This window comes from Pieris napi, chromosome 6 (assembly GCF_905475465.1).
Source record: "Pieris napi chromosome 6, ilPieNapi1.2, whole genome shotgun sequence".
NCBI classification, from domain to species: Eukaryota; Metazoa; Arthropoda; class Insecta; order Lepidoptera; family Pieridae; genus Pieris; species Pieris napi.
The window spans coordinates 4,203,629-4,225,980 of NC_062239.1; the positions used below are offsets into that span (position 1 = coordinate 4,203,629).

At 33.7% G+C, this 22,352-nt stretch overlaps 2 protein-coding genes across 3 annotated transcripts in view; one reads left to right on the plus strand and one right to left on the minus strand.

The window, feature by feature from the left end:
- LOC125050186 (elongation factor-like GTPase 1) overlaps window positions 1-22,352 on the minus strand; it is a 95,095-nt gene that overhangs the window by 18,749 nt on the left and 53,994 nt on the right. The window lies entirely within an intron of this gene.
- Window positions 3,465-14,709, plus strand: LOC125050188 (protein giant-lens). 2 transcript variants are annotated; one of them, XM_047649840.1, is made up of 4 exons: window positions 3,465-3,739; window positions 11,913-12,037; window positions 12,638-12,905; window positions 13,149-14,709. In XM_047649840.1, exons 1-4 carry the CDS (start codon window positions 3,542-3,544, stop codon window positions 13,395-13,397), a joined length of 840 nt encoding a protein of 279 aa, XP_047505796.1. In that variant the 5' UTR covers window positions 3,465-3,541; the 3' UTR covers window positions 13,398-14,709. The 2 variants fall into 2 exon arrangements, with proteins under 2 accessions (XP_047505796.1, XP_047505797.1); XM_047649841.1 differs by having other exon boundaries at window positions 3,465-3,730.

Here is a 22,352-nt window from a genome sequence, read left to right on the forward strand (position 1 = left end):
TACGACAGAAAAGATGGTAAGGCGAACATTATATACATACTATACATATACCTACATACATACCTTAACTGTTTACCCTCAAATCTTAACATAGGACCTGAGAATTGCAATACCCTTAACATGTGTTTGTTGGATAACCTCCTTGGCTTGAAATTCAAAATAGTTATGTGTACTAAGTATAATAATATTTTCGCTCTCTATTTAATCTATGCTTTTTTGGTTCTTGTATATATTGTTTTATTTTTTTAATAGTCTTTAGTTTTAAGTAATGAAATGCGTGGCTCTTCAACCACCAAGGTTCATTTGACATTTTTCACCAATAATATTTTAGTGCTCCTGTTGTATTTATAATGATTAAGGAATAAAAAAAAACATTATAAAGGAAGTGAATGAACCAACATTGAGACAAAATAAAAGTAAACTAGGTACATAATATGAGGAAATACGTTTAAATTCTTTTTTTAAATATTATCGCTTATATGATTTATAGTCTATATATAGCTAGAATATTAATATGAGACCTGTTTTATGGATTAATATGAAATATATTTTAAATACAAAATATTATATTATTATGGTGCAATAATCTTTTTTTACAATTATACTTACAATATGATTTATACAGTAGAACCTCGTTAAGTCGAACCTCGATAAGTCAAAAACCTCCAAATCTCGAAAAAATGTTTTGTTCCCTTCCCTTAAAACACCAAAACCTCCATTACTTGAAATCTTGACCCTCTGTTAATCGAAATAATCACCGAGTCCCTCCAAGCCATTTTGGTACATATTTTCACTCTATAACTCGAAAAATTAAATTTGACCTCTGTATCTCGAACATAGGAACGTTTTATTTTACAACCTTTACAACTTGATCATTTGGAATTTATTATCTCTATTGTTCGAACAAAAATAAGTTACTGACTTTAAGAACTTGCCGACAATGTGAGTACACTATTGTTTCTTAGAAAACTTTTTAGGAGTATACAATAATAAATTTATGACTCATGGAAACACGTGTTTGCTTGCTTTGCAAAATTTATAAGAATAAACCTCAAACTCTTTATGTCGAATAAAAATCCGCCTAAGTCGAAATCCTCCATAAGTTGAAAACTCTATAACTCGAATTTTTTGGCGTCTCCCTTGATGTTCGACTTATAGAGGTTCTACTGTATTATTATTATATTTATCCCGTTTTGTCTTGCTTACATTTCAAACTGTACAATGTACCTACATATTTTCACAGGCTGAATTTAAAAAACAAATGAAGAAAAAACTTTAAATAAAAAGTACGGTTATTATATAAAAAATATTTAAGTCTTTAGACATCTCAATACTAAGACACGCGTGCCACAGATACTTGAAGAACAAAAACTTACCACTTCTCAAGTATTTTATTGTCTATAGTACAATACCCATGGTTGACCAGCTTAACACTTTTTTGCTAGTATTTCCTCTCTTTAAACAATCCTATTTTATGATGCACTTAAAATACAATGGCGTGGTTAAATATTTATTTTAGATACTAAAATTTTTAATAGTACCTATAGGTAACGTCCAAGGAGGACGGAGTTATTGATTGTTGTATCTTAGTGCAATTCTGAGAATAAACATTTTGCTTGAAGGGTTATCAATTATAATGAATCAAGAGAATATTATATTTATGTACTATGAATACTAGAAGTATTTGAATACTAGTGGATTAAAATGAAACTTGTCTTGGTCGATTCGAATTAATTCCATTAATATTTGCAACGAGAACACAGATTTAAAAAGAATATAATTGCAAATTTAGTAGATAATCAAGAATTATACATCAATTTGCATGCATTAATATCGATCGTAAAAAACCGACTGATAACAATAACCTGTTATTAATGTATTGCAATGCAATGGCGCCTATATTAATTTTGAGAATTCGCTTTATAATTTGAGATTATGTTTCCTGTGAACGGTTAGTTTTTAAGTGCGAATATTCGTAACAATAGCATTCATTAAAATTATAGCAGTCAGTAAAATTATGAGCATTAAATTTATTATTTTCGAAAATAGAATCGTAATCGTTTAAAGTATGTCAAAGTAAACCGGAAATGAAATGATGCAATTTCCTGTTTTGAATTTATTGAAGGGTTTTTAATTTTGCCTTTTATAGGCTATAGACATTTTTTATTATTACATAAAAAAGAAATAAAATATATCATGGTTGACGACGTTGAGAGTATTAAACTTCAGATTTTATTTTATGTATTAAAAACTGGTAGGTCTGAAAAAAATAAATTGCACACTAGCGTGATCAAAAAAACGTTTAATCTTCAAACATCTTTGAATTTTGATCGTCTAGTTCATAAATACATACTTGATGTAATGACATTCATGACCGTTACGAAAAAGACGAAATGCCAACGGACCACGTGCCAAACCTACCTATATAACTCGAAATGACCATCACAAAGATACGTATACATAGTACTATCCATTCATAAGAAACAGTTCATTCATACGGGCTCGAGACTGGTGAATGGGAGCGAGTGAGAGGCAAGACAACTAAGCTCGCGTTACAATGGTAAAACAATACGTTCCCGAGAATTGTTTAAACAATCTTCTAGGAATTTCCGTTTCGAAACGATTTTGTTTTTGGACGATTGTACGGTGGCGTTCCGTTGAAGTGGTCATTGATCGACTTAAGTGGAATTATTATGGATTCATTGTTTACGGGAATAACTATAGATTGTAAAATACAAAAGATTTTTTTATACTGCCGATACTATGATCCTTTCAATTTTGTAGATAAAGGATTAATATCGAAGTAGTTTCAGCCTGCATTAGTAAAGGTTTTTACTTTTTATATTTTCTATCAATCTTAACTTAATATAGAATTTGAACTACGAGAACTTTAAGGAGTTTCTTTGAATTTTTTATTTCAAACTTGTATTGTAATGAATTTAATAAGAATTTAATCATAAACATTATAAACGCAGCTTAATACACAAGCAACGAGATTGTGTAAAAAAACATCGTCGGTGGAAGTCAACCCCAGTCGGATTTAAGAATTTTGATCCGTTGATACTTAAATATTAAATTTTACAACACAGTATTCAGAAAAGTATTAGTTTCTGATCTATACATACTTAATGATGACCTTGAAATTTAATATATATAAATTGTAGTTACATTCAGATATGTTTCGTCCACTTTTAAACAAATACATAAACATACATATTTCATAATTTAATTATATATTATTCATAAAAAATCAAGGTGCTTTGGTGGTATCGAGAAAATGTAATGATAAGTTAAACTTCAAAACAACATCTCTCAGTTAATACTGAGAGATGTGATGAGCTTAATAGCTAGATACAAGCTTTCGAATCATTGTCAAAGTACGTTTTTGCTTTAAAGTACTAAACCGATACAGTCGCAGTATAAGGTGGTTATACCGAGGCGTAGGCCAAGTCGTACCTGCGACGAGCGTGCCACAGCCAGTCCGAACTTAACCGACCCGCGAACTACTCGCGCGCGACTAAACACTTTTTGTGACGTGATCATGCAAGTGCTAGCTTTATTCGTCTTCGTGTGGCTCCTTAACGAAGTCCGGGGCGTTATCAGAACACCCCTTGAAGCCTTCAGGCCCTCAGCCGAAATACACATACGTCGACCGGACAAATTGCCTCTTCTGCCTCATAGAAGGACGATGCAACAGAAAAGCGGGCTTAAGATTCTGTACCAAACAGGCGTAAGTATTGTATGTAATCTATACTTTTATTAAAGGTGGATATTATTTTGCGTTTTGCGGTATGAAGGTATTGAGTATTCGATTGCACTGTGAAATACCTATGCCAGTATTTCGTGAACGTCTGTTATCATTTTATGTATGCAATATAAATGATACAAGAAAATAATTTACTCACATTAGAGGCGAAATGTCGAAATTCTTGTTTCAATTAAGTTTGTTCAGCGAACACGCGAAACGAAAATTAGGCGATAAATAGAAATCTAAAAATACAACAATTGTACCGGAAAAATTAACATTCTTTTACAAGCTTTCAAAATTCTACTTCCTATTATAAGAAACTTATTAATGTTGATATATGTATGTTATAATGCTTTTATCCTAATCCTTCTCAGACGACATCAGTATAACAAAAAATATTAGGTCCCCTTCAAAAGCTATTCAAGCAACATTCCACTACTCGTGAGATCGCTTTATCTTACCAAGAAGTCAATTTTATTAAGCTCTCGGAAATAAGCTAGAGGAAATTATTTGAATTCGTTCGCTGTTAGAGGAAACATCTGGTAAAAATGTATGATTCGTCATACAGATACCAGGAAGGGAACACCCGACAATTAACCCAATTAAAATTGCTCTTGCGCACACGTGGCACCAAGTGCCCGGTCCCGATCAAAGTCTTATACCTCCAACAAATTACAAACAAAATTAATCTGTCACCGATTTCCTTTAAGTTAGCCATGCGATCAACCGCAATAATGATACCGAGTTTAATAAAAATAGAAAAGGAGTCACGGATATCAAGTTTTGTAAGTCATATTAAAAACAACGTTAATCATATTATTATGCCTAATTTTAAAGTCGATTCAAGATAATCGTTCTAAGCTGTAATTGCGTGTATTCGAGATGTAATGTTAGAAATATGTTTTTATCACCGAAAATGAGCTGTATCGTTCGCAGTTTAAAAGTCAAAATGCTATGAGATTTCTCGGTTTTTAAGGGTTATATTATGGAATTGGTGTTGTGCACGCTTGCGTAGGAGCATGCGTAACACCGGTAGCGGCAGGTGTTCATTCACTCATTCTTATCTTGACAGCTTTGATGACTTACGAGGCTCCGTCCCGGGCAGTGGGTACTATTTGATAAAAAAAGCTTTTTTTCTTCTTTTTGTGTCACTGGCTTTAAACTGATTTGTAACGGTAACCTTTTCGTTTTACATCTTATTGTGGAATGGAATTTAAGAGTTATCTTCGTTTATTCATATGCCAGAGATAGTTAGGAAAACTTAGCTTTATTACTTTTAATCATTAAGATTTTAAAATAAAAAAATCGTTGATAAAATATCAAATATTTTGATTAGAGAACGTACAGGCAGTGAATATGACAGAAATGTCTCATTCTATTAGGGGGCTTTTCAACAGCTTCCTGTACTTTAAAAGATCAATGGACCGTTCAAACAAAGAGTAACCAACCTAAGATTTGTATGACAAAACCACAGAAGGGAAGATCATCCGCTTTGGTATCACAGTTACAAGTTCAAAGGGATAAATTACACATAGATTGAACTTTTCATGCACTTCTTTAATAAATTCTTTGTTTATATGACCTCTAGTTATATATACTTTAGAATTGTGTTTTCTATTTTTTTGGATGCTTTTATAACAGTTTTTGTATAAAACGACGGGGTACAGCTAGTCATTAATAAATGTTGCTAAAAGAAGTTGCTACTACAATAATAAAAGGCATTAGGTATTTTTTTATATACCTACTAATAGTTTACTTTAGGCTATATATATTCTGTTTAGACTATTCTGTGCAGAATATTCTATAGTGTCGAAGCAAATAATACAATAATAAATCTATTGGAATAGTGTGAAGGTCTTATTTGGGCTGTTGGTGACAGCTAATAGAATAATGTATACAATTTAACAATTACCCAACAATGCCAATATGATTGAATAGACGCCAATCTAAATTTAAACTAGACTAATACTAGGTCTAGAAAATTAAGGTTTTGTAACGTCTGGTATAGATTAGTGTTCCTACGGAATATTTGGCTTTTGAAAACAATGATGACGCATTACAGAGTATACTGGTGATACAAATTATCAAAATTAGACCATTATGTATAAATGCGATGTATATTGCATCTGTTTATGTGTGTGTATTTTGTTTACTTAGCAAAATATATAGCCTTTATGTTTTGCCACAACTACCTTACCCATAGTTTACCTCATTCCTTTCTTAATTTTATTTTATAATTTTAAAAGCGGAATCCACCAGAGCGTGGGAGAAATCAATGTTCAATAAATGTTGATTACAACTGCATAAAAGTAATGCGATTTCAATTAAACGAATCGGTTCATTAGTCGAAATGAAATCGCAATTTCCATGTGTCGTATAAATATCCGATAGGATGACAAGAAACGTCGAGACGGACATAACGGGAGCCCAGCAAATGATACCGCCGGACGCCTGCGCGGACGCAGAGGAAAAAATATTTAATGCATGAAATTTCCTTTCCACTTGAATCTTTGCTAAAACAAGTCAGAACTTAAAGCAAATTTTCCGTATTCACAGCTTAGCTAGCTACTATTTTCTAGCTACATGTAATATATAAGTATGTAGGTAGAATAAAAAAGATATAATTAAAAAGGTTTTACATGTTCCAGATATTTTTTATTAGTAATTTAATCTTATAGTCCCGTAAATAAAGGTTCATTAAAAACAGTTTACAACAAGTGGAAGCAAGTATTTTCGAAATTCGAATTTTGAATCTTATTTTTGCCATTACATCAGTTGCGTTGGTTGCTATTGACACAGATTACTTATAATACAACCATATAAAGGAATGTCATGCAATTTAATATTTTATGCAACATTCTATAGTCCATAGCTATCGCGGCCTACGTGATTGAGTCTATGGGGAAGTCGCCATATTTGGTCGAACTACATTTTACGGAAGCCTGTTTATTGTGAATATTTACATACAATTTACATCTTAGCGGAGGTGGTAAAACCAACTACTGTTATAAACATACATATGGTGAACTGAATGAAATTTAAAGCAGTATAGACTTTCTAAGGGCGCAGGTTTAGGTAAAAATAATATTCTTCTTAATTTATAAAATACTTTTAATGTCTTGTCTTTTTAAGAAAATAAAACAAGTTTTTTTTACGCAAACTAAGTAGTTATTATTTCTTTTAGTTTTTTGTGTTTCTTAAATCACCTACCTATCTAACCGTTTAGGTCCAGGCTCTATTATAATAAAGGTATCTTTCTGTTTAATTAATTATCAGACAAATATCCAATGTCTGTTCATAACAATTTTGAATTTGGAATAAAACACAAAATCCTTGAGGTTTTGAAACTTTCAAAGGGTCTTGGCTGTACGAATCATTCACTCGACTGCCCTTGATATATTTGCAATATTACTCAATATTCTGGTTAATCAACATTCAGAAATAGTTATTAATTCAGTTGAAGACACGAGTGTAAGAACAGTAAAGGTAAAAAGAGATGCCAAGGCGAGGATATATTATTGCATTATCAAGCAATGAAATGTCTTTATTTATTCAAAAATTATTTATTTCACGTATTAACATCTTCTTATACATACATACATAAGCTCCATAGAAATTTATTTCCAAACTAAGCGTATGGATTCCATATTATTGCAATTTTTAACTAATTATATTATCAAAATACTACTACTATTTCAAAAGATTAATATTAAAATCCGTTTAGAAGTTTTTATTTTCAAATTTCTTATTGTTATAATTTCTTTATGGAGTCACTACAAGGAGTGAAAAGCAAAAACTAATAGGAGATTCGAAGCACCTGCCTTACGCGACAAAAAAACGCATACTTTTTGTACTCTATCTTAGAAAATAAACAAATCGACTGAGACCGGAAAGTTTTGATTTCTGTTTTTTCATGTTCTATTATGATGATTGGTTTTTGTTTGTAAAAAATTCAATCTTAAAACTTGAAACTTGGACTTTAAGCTTTAGCTTAGGTGTTGACAAAGAAACGTAGTAGGTACATAATTTTGTCAGTTGTATTTCAAACAGATAACTATAATTTCACTCCATCCGAGATCCTTTATTACTGTATCATGTATGTAACACATTATAATTATTGTCCATTAATCTATATATATAAAAATGAAACCCGTTTTCCGTTGTCACGGCATAACATGAAATCTGCTTGACCGATTTGTCTAATTCTTTTTTTATAATATTCTTTGAAGTACGAGGATGGTTCTTACTGAGAGAAAAATTAAAAAAAATTGAGTAAAAAGGTCTAAAAACAACACTTTTCTATATTCCCATACAAAATATTCGTAATAATATTTAAAGGCAATTTGAACTTTAATACCATATCATAAAGTTCAAGTGTTAGTGGAGGGGTTCCGGGAAGGTAAATTTTTATTTTTTGACATAATAATGTATTAATGTATTATATTAAATGTAGTATATTAAATTAATGTATTTGTTGTATTATCAACTTTCTTTTTTTTATCTTACTAGCTAGACCGGTGTCCCGAATAGCAGAATAAGTAGGTATTTAAAAAAATAAAGAATCGACTGTTAGGCGGTACGATGTTCGCCAGGCCAGCTAGTACATAATAAAAAGCAAATAAAAAACCAATATTACATAAACATAATTTAAATTATAATTTAGAACCGTAAAACATTCTACGGTTCTTATATCGAAAAATAAAAATCCTTTTTAAAAGATAATAAAGAATTTCATCCATACATAGTTGCTCAAAGCGTCTCAACGAAATCTCGTCTTTTATCATTCCCACTCATCCTTTTCAGTTGGGCACACTTGAGGAATGGGGTTTCCGATTGAGGACACGTGTACCATCAATGCCTCCTCCGGATGCCCATACAATGGTGTAAGATGGCGTGTCTCAATACTCTGCGGGCCGGTCTAATGTTACGTACATTCAATAACATTTATCAAAACTGTAATGCAATCCATCACAGCGTCGTATAACAAAATAGAGGAAGCAAAAATAATATTGTTTTGGGTATGAAGATGAAACTGTTAACTCCCGGTTTTCTAACATTGCTTATCAAGTAATAACGAACATAATAAAAACTCACCATAATATTCTTAATACATAATCATACAAATCGCAAGTTGACTATCAGATGCTCAATCTACTAAACAAAATAGAAATATGTTATTTAAGAATTGATACAAAATATAAATATTTTATACAGACGACTAATTAAATGATAATTAACAATATCGTGGCACTGAATATGTGCAAGTACTAAGTATTGATGTAATTCCTGGTTATTGGACACCTATTGCATACAATGAGGCTATATGAGACGAGTTAATTAAATGGCGTGCGTGCGCATGAGTTTCCGGCGCCGTTGATGTCTTTTGAACGAACAATTTGTACGTAGGTATTTTACATGTAACCGTATTTTACAAAGTATATAGTATTATAAAAATACACTTAAAATTATTTATTTTTATTTGACATTTCGCGTGCTTTATACAGCAAGGTCAAGTTGACTTAGTTACTTAGATCTAACTTAGCACAAAACTTTAAATATCATAATTAATATGCCAGATTTTATTAGGCATCACTTTCATTTCTATATATTGAGAAGACTATATAATATTCTACTAATATTATACGAATATTGTTATTTGTTACAGTGTGTAAAACATATACACGACCTTACGAAATGTAAATAAGTAGAATGTAAAATTAAACAACAGTTACACCTACGATACAAAAAACGGAGATAGTGGAGGCGTGTGCCCACATAGCCCTTCGAAGGTTGTGGAAGGTCGTTTGGTCATAGTTTACTTTAAGGCTGTCTACACACGAGTTTGTTATATATAACCAAGAAATATCAGAACAACATAGGTACTAATATTATAGTGTAGCCTAGAATAGAGTTTCGTAATACAATAAGATATTTATTAGTTTAACCCAATTTTTGGTCGATTATTTTTCGTATAACAGATCTCTAAGGTTATCCAAAATCGGCAGTCAGCCGCAGCCTGTATGAACAATCTTCTATAGGTGCGTGTGCGCACCTGTTCACACCGGATACCCCTCTCCCACGCCTCACCCAAGAGAAACATCTCGAACAACAAAAAGATATCCTATTTTATCTCGTGTAAGTCCATTTTTACATTGCACAGGCAACATCCAAGTTTCAATCTTCACCCTTTTAATGTTCACGCCAACATAGTTTCTATTTCACACGCAATAGGGCTTATATTAATTTCACCAATAAAGGAAGCGTGCTTTAAAACTGTCGCCAGCGGGCAACGGTCAAATGACGTTAAAAAACCAAATTAATAGCTGGGCACCCCAAAAATAATGTAAAATACTTAATAAGTCACGTTATAAAATTATCGATAAACATAAAAATAAATTTATTCATGTGATTAAAAAAATCTATTTTTTATATATGACAGACTCAACATAATGTCCTAATAAGTGAATAAACAATGTTTAACAAGTCATTTTGTGATATGATTTTAGGTTGAGCATTAGTGATAATTTAAAAAAAAAAGTTACCTTTAATTAACCGTTGGATATATGCTAGAAAACCGTAGGAATTTAAGTGTCAGTCTGATTCAGACTTCAAAATTTGCTTCGATATGATTGTTGGCTAGTCATTTCATAGAATTTCATACTAAGCATAAAAGCAATATAGCAACGACATATAAGCTACATTTTAACGTTATTTTAGTGTCTAGACTTAGTATTCAAAACATCTAATAAAAATGACTTATGTATTGTCAACCTCGATTGATATTCATCGAAGTCTAAAAAGCGCATTTCTTATAAATGCGATTAGCATTCAGCGCGATATGCAAGCTCCGTTAAGCCCATATATACCCACACAATAAATAATATGATTTATTTATACATTTATTGTTTTGCATTAAATCCATTGAAGGGTAAATTAGCAGGTGGCTCTCGAGTCAAGAACTCAACAAACCATGTATTGTGTTTTTGTTTTCGTTACAAAAGGGCTATATCCGGCTTTTGATCCGTCCAAGGCAGTTTCCGCGAAATACATCGCAACGCACAAGAAACGGAAGTATATCCGGAACAACAAAAAATGTTTTCACGCCCCTTAGGGCTTAGGGCTGTCTCTTTGAACATTTAAATATTCTTCTTATGCTTATTCCCTACTTCGCTTTGTACATGTGATAAAATTCGGTTAAAGAATAACGTCAAATACATGGACAAAAAACCCACAATAAATCTTTTAATTCATAAAAAAATTAATATCATAAAAATATCTATTGAAGAATATGTCATAAAAACACCGTTAAATTTTATAATAATGATATATAATTATGGGTCGCGTCCGCTGGAACTAGCCCTGGGTTGAGTTATGTTTGCGTTAAAAAAATGTTCCCACAGTCAACAGGTCGCCGGTAATTCCGGCCGGAAGTATGCCACGACCGATGGTCCTTGCCGCGAAAAAAATTTGAATGGAACACATGTTCGTACAGTATTATGATTAGCATCTTTCTATGTAAGATCACCATGGCAGATGTTCACCGATTTTCTCCCACGCGAAGATACCACTGTATGATACAGCATTATTTATTGGTGACCTATAACCCTTTGTCACAAAGCGTCAAATAGGTCTAGAATGTTTCCTTATCGCTCTCGGCTCTATTTGAGGCTTAAGAATGAAAGTGTAATTTTTGTTGTATTCCCAGAATGTTTTTTAGCTTTAGCAATTCTTATTATTCACGGCATGCAAAATCCAACAACTGCACGGTAAATAAAAATACGCGATGAATGTACAAAATGTATCAAATCGATTTGAAATGCGCGAGATTTAGGAAAATTCCTTTAAACTCTTGGCAATTTGCAATAGGTATATTAAAAATATAGGTTTACCGGATTATATCACGGCATATCAATTAAAATCTCGATTATTTAGACAGAACTATAGTTTTTTAACCATAAAACCGATATAGAATGTTAGTAAGAAATTCTTTATTTAATAGACTTTTTCACTTTTAATTCTTACAAACCATTTGATTCATGACACCATTTTAGATACAAGGAATAAATTCAGGATTATTTGTAAACAAATTGAAAAAGGCCCTATATCATTCTCCACCGTTGAATAACATAGTGTAGTATTTCATACAAACGTATTTTATTTCCAGGTGTCAGAAGAAGATTTGCCAGATTGCAGAGCACGACAAGTCTGCAGTAAAGTCGACCTTTATGATTCAGCCCAGCCTTGGATTGAACGAAAATGTCGGTGTTTGGGACACAGGCCTTGTTCTAGGTGAGTAATAACATATTATATTGAAATTATATCACACTAATAAAATAATAATAATAATTATTATTATTATATTCAAACATGTTCATGCTTTTCTCACATATAGATTTTGTTGTACGGAATAGTAAGCGTTAACTCTCGATCTTACTTGCATGGCGCTGATCACTAAATTATAATGGAAAATTAAAGTTCGTCGGATTCCATTTATCGAGGTTATACGACTGAATCAATGCTGGTGAAACCCAGCAGATAAGATAGAAAATAATAACGAACCCAAAGTAGCAACGCTGGTATTTATTGTGCCATTTACTGTGTAGTGCCCTAAGGTTATACGATCTTGCGAAATAAAGCAACACAGAGCTAGAAAGTGGTTTGCGTTACGATTATGTGGCCAAGAGTATAACGGTCTTAAAGTGGACATTTTACATTTCTAGCGATTATAAGAGACTAACTACTCCATTAACGTGTACCGGCAAAACAATAAATATTTTAATGAGATAGAGCCGACTTACTTTTGCAAATTATTACACACATTTAAAGTAACTTTGCAATAGAATTAAGTATATTCTGGTACGTTCTTAATTTTATTATTTTTTCTTTCAGTGATTTGTCGTCTGATGATAACCATACTCTCGCCGATAAGACAACACTATACAAGACCTGTGAACCAGTGAGGCGATTGCCAAAATGCCGGTACTTCAAGGACGCGGCATGGACCATATTCTCATTGCCAGATAGCAATGCTACCCAACAGATTGTTAATTGCCACTGTCCAAAGTCTTCAGTTACATATCTTCTCAAGAAATTGCCTTACACGACACCTAGCGGCGAACAAGGCAACCAGTATCAATTCGCGTGCTCGCCACAAAGCGTAAGTATCTTTGCTGTTGTAGTTTAAAACAACACCACTAGATGGTGCTTAAATATTTTAATCTATCTTACGGAGTTGTTATAATATAGAATCATTTTCTTTTTGTTTTCTATGTCATTTGTAATTGGAATAAAGATAACTATAATTTTTATTTAACAGTTTTTTTTAAATCGATAAAAACCAAATAAAATGACCAGTTCTTATTTTTATAAAATATTTAACAACAATTTGTATTTATTACAGCGATTAAGGTGTTCGCGAAAAGAACCATGTCGGCTATTCAGCGCTAGGCGTCGCCACGAACAGATAGACGAAGTGAACGCAAGTACAATCTGTCAATGCCCACGTGATCACACATGTCCCAAACACCATACAGAACCAGGTGTGCTGCCAGGAGTCACCTACGTCGCTGAAGATATCCGTACCTACCACGGCTACTGCATGCCAGAACCGCCCCCTGATAGCTACAGGTTCGTTGGAGACAAAGACTGAAACACCTAGTCTGACGCTTCCTACTTCGTTGAAACCTGTTCAGTACAAAATTATCGTAAGGATACGAAAATCAAATCGGTAAAGGTAGTTTTATAATAAGAATATACACGGACCTGAATCAATATAAAATCACAGATATTAATGCGATATATCTGGCCAGTGAAGCCGGTTGCAGACCGAAAACTAAGCTATGCCAAGGCTAAACTAAGCTATGCCAAGCAAGCTAGGCTAAGCTAAGCTAGAAATAAATAGCGTGCACACCAACAGCTAAGCCAAAGCTCAGTCAGTGTGGCGAAGGATGTGCAAATGGTGTGCGGGTAGCGGGAGGGGCTTAGCTTAGCTCGTGTAGCTGCGTATCGGCATACACAACTAACTTAGCTTCGCATATTTTAGTTAGCTCACATAGCTTAGTTCGCATAGTTTGCGGTCTGCACACAAGTATGGAAAACTGCGTCAGCTATGCGAGCTAAGCTAAACTAACTTAGCTCTTGGTCTGCAACCCGTATTAAGCATTGATTTGTCTACATAGACAGCTATGATGACCTCAGTGTAAATATATGTAAGTTAAATTCGGTATTACATAGGAATTGTTTCTGTTATGTTTTGTAAATAATATTTTTAAGTATCATTCCAAACGGTTAGATTAAATTATTTTTATATTACTTGCCATACTGTATCTATTGCGTGCATTTCATGTAAACGACGAAAGTGCAAAGGAACTCTTTTATTTCTTTACAAGTATCATTGCCTCACTCTGTAATTTCGAATAGCGAAATCGATCCCAATTATGAGATTTTATAGGGTATTTTCTATGGCCAAAAAGCCTATGTTATGTATAATATATGTAAGTATGTCACCTATATTTATTCACATAATTTTGTGGATTTTTTTTAGATATACAACACCTATAACTGTATATAAGAAAATTACTAAAAATACCTGCAATCGTCTTGCTTGCACAATCATTTTTCGTATATAACAGGAGTATTGAGGATTTTATGATTTAATCGTTATTTACATGCAAAATGTTCTAAAGATATAATGTGTACTTTAAGACTGTTGCCTTGTTTCAATGTCTTCCATGGACAAAGTTTATGTTTGCGATATTATTGTTTTAGTAAACCTTATTGTTAAATGCTAACTATTTTTACGATTGTGTTGCCTTTTGTATTGAATATAGCAATCGTGTATTTATGTAAATATGAGAAAATGTTAATATTTTGTATTATACCGTTGAGGTATGTCTTCCTTGTTTTACGTAGGTTAAGTTAAATTATTGACACAAAGCGATTAAATGTTTCAATATCTTAAAGGTTATTTCATTTTGACTAATCTAAATGTTTCAAAAAATGTATACTAGCAAATGTGTTGCTTGTTAAGTCGCTACCATCTCGGGCATTTTCTAATGATCACACCTCTGTTAAAGCTCATCTTTTAGTCTTAGTCTGAACGCAATAAGATTTTCACACCCCTTTCCTGAATAGGCACTGCGCCCTTATTCGCTTTCTGTAGCAGTACCTACACAGAAGGAAACCATAGCATTCCAGAAATACCATTAATAGTAGCAATAGTTACTATTGACAATTTTTGAAACGGCATGAGGTGAATAAATAAACCTGGCTTATTTATTTCAAACGGAAACAATTGTTTACACAAACTGCTATTATAATCTATTAAAATCGCTACTTTCTTAAAGAATGTGGAAAGCTTGTTATACACATTAGTTTTGTCCAACAGTGTACAGTTCGAAATGTACAATACAAACGCTCCTACTAAATTGTAACACAAATCCTTGTAATGCCGATGTAAACAAGCATCACGTGCACTTCCATATGGGAAAACAGCTTTATTGTACAATGAAACTATACAAGAAGGTTAGGCACTTAGAAGTAATAGGAAATTTAATTGCTTTTCTTTTGCGTAAAAATTCTACTAACGACATTTAGTAAGAAATATAATCTATATTGTACCGCCACCTGAGTTTAGTGGTGAACATTAGATGTGATTAGGTCATAAAATCACAGTCGAGTCTCAGCAGTAGCGGATTTACCACCACACTGGAGCCTAGGGCGGCAAATTTGGGAACCGACTTTTTTGCATGAGATTTCTGCACGATGGTTTTCTGATGCTTTACAGATGTTTTGCACTTTGAATGAGTGAAAAGAGCGAAATTGCAGAAAGTGTATTTTCCTCTACCCTCCCTCTAGCAACCTATACCTGTCCTACTACTGCTAACTGGATGGTTTGTGTATAATTTTGTGCTCAAAAAAAAAATTCAAAATTTATTTTACGTGCAATTAAATTGTTGGATTCTAACAATAATCTAGGAGATGTCATTTGTAGAGGCAAGGGCGGCAAAAAATTTACAGCGTATACTTTTATAAAATTTGTAAATCGACCTCGGTTTAGGTTAGTTAATTCATTTATGCGCCTATATCATATAATATAACTGATAGCATTATAATGAATTCTCTATAGAATAACCTTATGCTACAACAATATTAAACTGATGCAACAATGAATTACCGTCATTGTTGCATCAGTGCATTCTTTGTAGAAAATGTGAAGGTTTAAAAAGCTACCGCCGCAATTTTTTCCCTAACCATTCCCATAACCAATTACATAGCAGTTGAATCCCGCAAAGCAAAGGTCCTGCGCATTACTCCGTAGCCAATCATTGATTACCAACTAATAACGAAGAGACGAAAAACCATGCCTTCCGCTAATGCAGTACTTAATAGAGCAATTTGTACTCTATAAGAAACCTCTAGCATAGGCGTCACGTATAACAATGTCTTACGTACAATATGTATAAGAAGCGAATGTTGTAGTGTAATTCATTAAATTCAAATCACAGTCAGGGCAGAGTCATTAGAGCAATTTGTGTCGAACGCTCTTTATAACGCATGAATATTGCACTCACTTGGACCCCGAATCTATGTGGTTCCTTGATTATGTATTTTCATAAGGTTAGCTTTTAATGACTGACACACGTGAAAACCATGCCAGTTCCAAGCAATAATTACGGAAATGGATGAATTAATCCACTGCTGGGGTTAGGATGCATGACCTCAGAGTAAATCCCACACGCTCTAACAATGCTCTCACACAACTCATGCTACGGAGATGTATAAAACTGACACTAAATCTTAATACTAAATAAAAGATTTAAGAAAGATACACCATTGTCATAGTGAAAAATCCTTAAGAGAATATACTATTCTGCCAATACTGCACTTCTTAGGAATGCATTAGTCTTTTGACCCGATCGTAAGACCGTGTCAGGCCAGCAAATAGCCATAACGCTATAAAATCTAGGTTTCCAACGAGTTCAAACAATCGGTACAGTTAGGTCACGACGACTTTACTGAATTAAACTGTAATCTTACTAACATCATTTCAATAATTCGTGATTTTCGCATCAATATGACATAGTCTTAAGAATCAATTGCGCTGTTATAGTCCCTATTTCAATAACAATAAGACGCATTTTAGAATGGCTATTACATAGCTGATTAATACTTGACGGTTTTATTATAATGAAAACTCTGTTCAACATTATTTGATGTGTCATATTAACGCTATTGTGTTGGTTTCGCTTCACTAGTTGAGCTAATTAGGATAAATATCGTATACAGATAATAAGGCTTTGGTTGAGAAAATTACATTATTTTATGAACCGTAAACGCGTGTACGTTTACGGTTTACAAAACCCTCCACAATGTTATGAGGATAAAACTCAATTTAAAAACAATACTATGTACATCTGTACGTATAACGTTAGATCGCTGCTCGCAGAAAATAGAGTAAATAGACACATAATAAGAGTAAATGACGGAAGATGGAGAGAACGCGTACTTCACTGGTATCCCAGAGACGGAAGGAACAGAGGTCATCCCGTTATGAGATGGAGAGATGAGATACATGACATGGCCGACAACACCTGGACAAGGGACGCCCAGAACCGACACAGATGGCAAAATATGGAGGGGGCCTTTACCTATAACCGGGTAGGTACCCAACTAAAGAAACAATTATTTATTTAATATACTATTAAATATAATACTAACAATAAATTAAGAATACTAAATACTAACACAGCTAAAGTAATGTTATTTAAGGTTGGCAATAAAAGGCTTTTGAATTTGAATATGAAACGCGTGTAGGTACGTCACTTACGTACCCACGTCTAAAAATAAGCTAAGGTAAGAATAAAATATTTTTAACAATGCAAGATCGTATATAAATAAAATATACATTTAATACTTCTGGTATAAACGAGTATCTATACTAAGGAGATTTTTTTCTACGATATCCTGTGAAGCCTGCGTCGGACGCTTTTTGGCGTTAGGGAGCATTCAAGTATTACGTCACGCAATTTTTGGAGATTATTTACCCCCCACGTAACGCGCCGTAACGTTTTTCTGTACCCAGGTATAGTAAAACGTTTCGTGACCACCTAGTCACTCTTTGTACCTAAAAGTTACCATTATGTGGTGTTAAGTACTGAAAAGTCGAAAATAATATTAACAATAACGCGTAATTCAATCCCCGCCCCGCTTCGTTACGTTTTGCAAAAGGACCCCCCCCCCCAAATTCGTTACGTAATACTTGAACGCTCCCTTATTCATAATTTATAACTGTGAAGTGATCAGGGTTCTTTGCTTAACACGCGTCACTTCCAGGAAAGTTGCCGGTTTTCTCGGAATGTCTATTTCCGTGAAATGGAAAAATGTAATTGGAAATCCCCTCCAATCATAGATAAGTTTCTAAAGACTTTATAGTTTCCCTGAAACAGATATCATGATAACTAATCCCCTTGCGGTGAGAAATGTATGAGTGGAGCAGATTGCGGTTCAAAACTAGGATTCATTAGCGGAGCTTTATATTTCACCCAATTTCACCTTAATAACTCTGAACTTTGGCATACTCATATTCTTTAAGCGTATACATAAGAGAAAGGAGAATGTTCATAATTCTATTATAAAGAAAATATAAAAGTGACACACTGTATTAAGAATATTAATAGAACAATGTGCTTCTGGACATTGTTAATGCACATTAAAATCTGAAGATCTACATCACAAGACAATCTACAAGGATCTTAATGTGGATACAGTCCTAAATACGGTGAAACGGTTTGCCTTAGCTCAACTAAACAGGCTAAATAACCGTGAATGCTGAGGCAAAAGAACTTCTAGATACAACAGGAACAAGACGCCTAAAGAGAACTAAACCTTTTGAGTTACAAAAACCTAAGTAATATTAGTGCAATTACGGTGTTTTTTACACAAAGATAGTGTCGATTATATAACCCTAAGACCGTTAATGAACATTACCTTAGTTTAAACTATTCACTAGTATTGTAAGAAGTCAAAATAATAATACTTATTAGCCATAATTATTGTGTAGGATAGATTGTAAAGTTGCACTCTATTTAGTGAATTTTATTGTAACAAAAAAAGGAAGAATATTAATAAAATCAACATGTGTAGGGATTATTCTACAGTGTTTAGTTTGAAATCTAGTAATTTTTCTATACGTGTTATCAAATTTTTTTGCCACAGTAAACGAAACGACGCATTAATCCCTTTTGGGATTTAGCTTTAGCTATATTAACCATATTTCTTTCACTGTTGTTAATATTTGTAAATAGGAAAAATAATCTCCGTATTAAACGTGGATTACATGAAAAGTACGATTAAATGCTAAAATACAGCGAACGTTCCCTATTTGCTGACGCCATGATTGAATCCTTAATGGGAAGACCACCCGGGAATCAATTTTCCCGTAGTAGAAATGCGCTATTGACGTGAAATTCACTTTTTAGTGCCATTCTGTCTACGGACAAACGAGAAACTTAATAGCATTATGTCAAGGCGAAGGCAAATTACGTAGGCTTTTAATACTTTAATAAACACCTAGTATTTTATTAGCTGTACTCATTTCATTAAGAGCAAAAGATAATTTTAAAGCATTTAGTAAAGATTTTAATAAGCTTACAATATACCTATCTAATCAAATATGGTTTTACCGTCCTATGCGTAATAATATAATTTAATCAACAACAGAAACTGAAAGGAACCGAAGAACAATATTCAATCTCCATCAGTATTCCGCAAAATTTTAAGTCTGAATTTCCATTTCTATAAGAATACACTGACCATTTGGCAGCTAGAGTTTTCTCTTAGGCCTGATAGAGATAGCTTACTTCAATTGTTAATTATATAATATAATTAACAATTGGGTATAGTTGAGGTTCTAGATGAGGCTGAGAGCTACAGCAAGTTAACTCTGGTCTTGATATTAACATTAAATACTATTAATAAAATCCTTAGTAAAAAACTGTTTACCAACTAGTGAAACTGAAAATAAATTAAATGGCTGTGCCTCTTGTATGACAAAATATTAATAAACGGTAGGCTTAGGAGATTCTTATCATCAGAAAACCATAATAAAACTTATTTAAATATTGTGATGTTGTAGGCATTCGGTATCCTATAAAATTTTTTACTGCATTGACGAGAATTTCGTTTTTTTTTTAAAAACTATTCAAATTTTAAGAACGGCACTTTACAGTACAATGTGACGTAAATGCTTCTATTGTATCGCATGTAAAAGTAATCAGGCGATTCGATCGGCAATCACTGGATAATGACAGGGAGTTGTTAGGTCACGGGACCTGAGATTATGAGGACAGGGCAATGATGAGTAAAAGTGTTTGTAGCATTCGCACGATTATCATCCCCATGAGGCTATTATTATGTTCTGTTATTTCCTTTCCATGAGAATCGGATACGCTTGAAATAAATACAATCAACCGAGCTTTCCACGCCTTTGATACCTGGACAATTTAGCTTGTATGGATTGATTGTATTTCATTTGTTATTTGTTTATTTGCAAATTAACTAAAACGTGCCTTCTATGCTGCAAACCATAGATGTTTTTAAGCGAGGCCTTTAAACCTCTGTTCTTCTGACTTCTTTGGACCCGAACGCACGACCTTACGGTTAAGTATTCGCGCTTGGCCAGCCAAGAATATATATATATATTTTTTTTTATGTAATAGGAGGCAAACGGGCAGGAGGCTCACCTGATGTTAAGTGATACCGCCGCCCATGGACACTCACAATGCCAGAAGGCTCGCAAGTGCGTTGCCGGCCTTTCAAGAATTTGTACGCTCTTTTCTTGAAGGACCCTAAGTCGAATTGGTTCGGAAATACTTCTGTGGGCAGCTGGTTCCACATAGTGGTGGTGCGCGGCAAAAACTGCCTTAGAACACGCTCTGTTGTGGAACGACGGACGTCAAGGTGACACGGATGGTATTTTGTATTTTGCCTTGACGTCCGATGATGAAACTCAGCTGCAGGTATTAGACCGAACAACTCCTCTGAACACTCTCCATGGTAAATGCGGTAGAAGATGCAGAGAGATCCCACATCTCTACGCAACGCCAAGGGATCAAGCCGCACGGAAAGTGACTGGTCGTCGACGATTCGAACCGCTCTTCGTTGAATACGGTCAAGTGGAAGGAGCTGGTACTGGGGAGCTCCCGCCCAGAGGTGAGAGCAGTACTCCGTGTGGGGCCGAATTTGCGCTTTATATAGTTGCAAGCGGTGGCCCGGAGTGAAGTACCGTCTCGCCTTGCTGAGCACACCAAGCTTTTTGGAGGCTAATTTAGCCTTTCCTTCCAGATGACCGCGAAACTGAACGTTATTCGATATGTCAACGCCCAGTATTCCGATGCTAGCTGAGGCTTTAAGGAGAGTGTCTTCGAAGAGGGGAGTAGCGACAAAGGGAGTTTTTTTTAGCGGAAAACGCGCATACTTGTGTCTTCTTGGGGTTAATTTATTAATTTATTCAAAAAAAACATACACTATCCTAAGCCAATAATTAAATACATAAGATATCGCTACTGTGAACTCACTCTGCGTTTATAACTATCACATAAACTATAATATATTCTAATTAAAATTTTAATGTTACTATTGTTAGGTATGAAAACATGGCAGTAAATCCTCTTAAGTTAAAAAGCTCTTAATCCCAAACGGAAGAAAAAGTGCGCTTGTTATTCGCAAGCATTCACTACTGGTGCGTTGCGGCATTGTTTCTATCCGATAAGAGAGCTATCTTGTGAGAAAATATAAGTAAACCACATCATATTACGTGGTAATTTTAGCCGTAAACAACGTGAAAGTTCACGTTTTAATCTGATGTAATGGAAATATGATTATGGTGACCAATGATTACTTACTCAATTTTGTTACTTTGTAATTTACAAAGTTTTATTTAAGTGCATATTCCCATCCTAAGTACATAGTACACTACATCGAAGGCCTCAAGAAATAAATGTATATTTTTGGCTATATTACACTCTTTTAAAGGATCACACTAACATTACGGAATGAAGATAGGACACCGGATTAAAGGCATAAAGCTCAACCTTGAAAGAATTTAAAAAACTATAGGAGAAATAAAAACGTGTTTACTACTGCTAAGAATACTGATAAACGTATAATAATTTTCAAGTCAACAAACATCTTTCAGAGGGTAAATCAAAAACATTATTTTACGAGGCAGAAGTAAAACTGTAATATAGCATACAATATGTATTTAAGGTTATATTGAACTATCTCTTAAAGACAGAGATGCACTCAGCTATCGCCACACTATCAACAAGGGGCGACTATGTGAAGTTTACAGCGTCTAGGCACAATTTTCAGTAAACCAGTTACAAAAAAGGCAAAAAAACTTGTCAAAAATAACTAGATACATAAAGTGCAGTTAGTAATTTAGTTAAAATTCTGTATAAAAAAATTAAATCATTGTAATTTTGGTCATAAAGAAACTCTACATTGTCGGGCCACTAATGATAAAAATTTGAACATCCCTAAAGAAGTTTCTCTTCCCAACAATCGCGGTCTGACAATTGCTTAATAACTTTCATTGTATTCT

Excerpts from the sequence above, each read along its gene's own strand:
- LOC125050188 (XM_047649840.1), top strand. The coding sequence starts at position 3,542 with ATGCAAGTGCTAGCTTTATTCGTCTTCGTGTGGCTCCTTAACGAAGTC. Across the intron at positions 3,740-11,912 it reads ACCAAACAGGCGTAAGTATT|GTGTCAGAAGAAGATTTGCC; the intron begins GTATGTAATCTA and ends TTTTATTTCCAG. Across the intron at positions 12,038-12,637 it reads GGACACAGGCCTTGTTCTAG|TGATTTGTCGTCTGATGATA; the intron begins GTGAGTAATAAC and ends TTTTTCTTTCAG.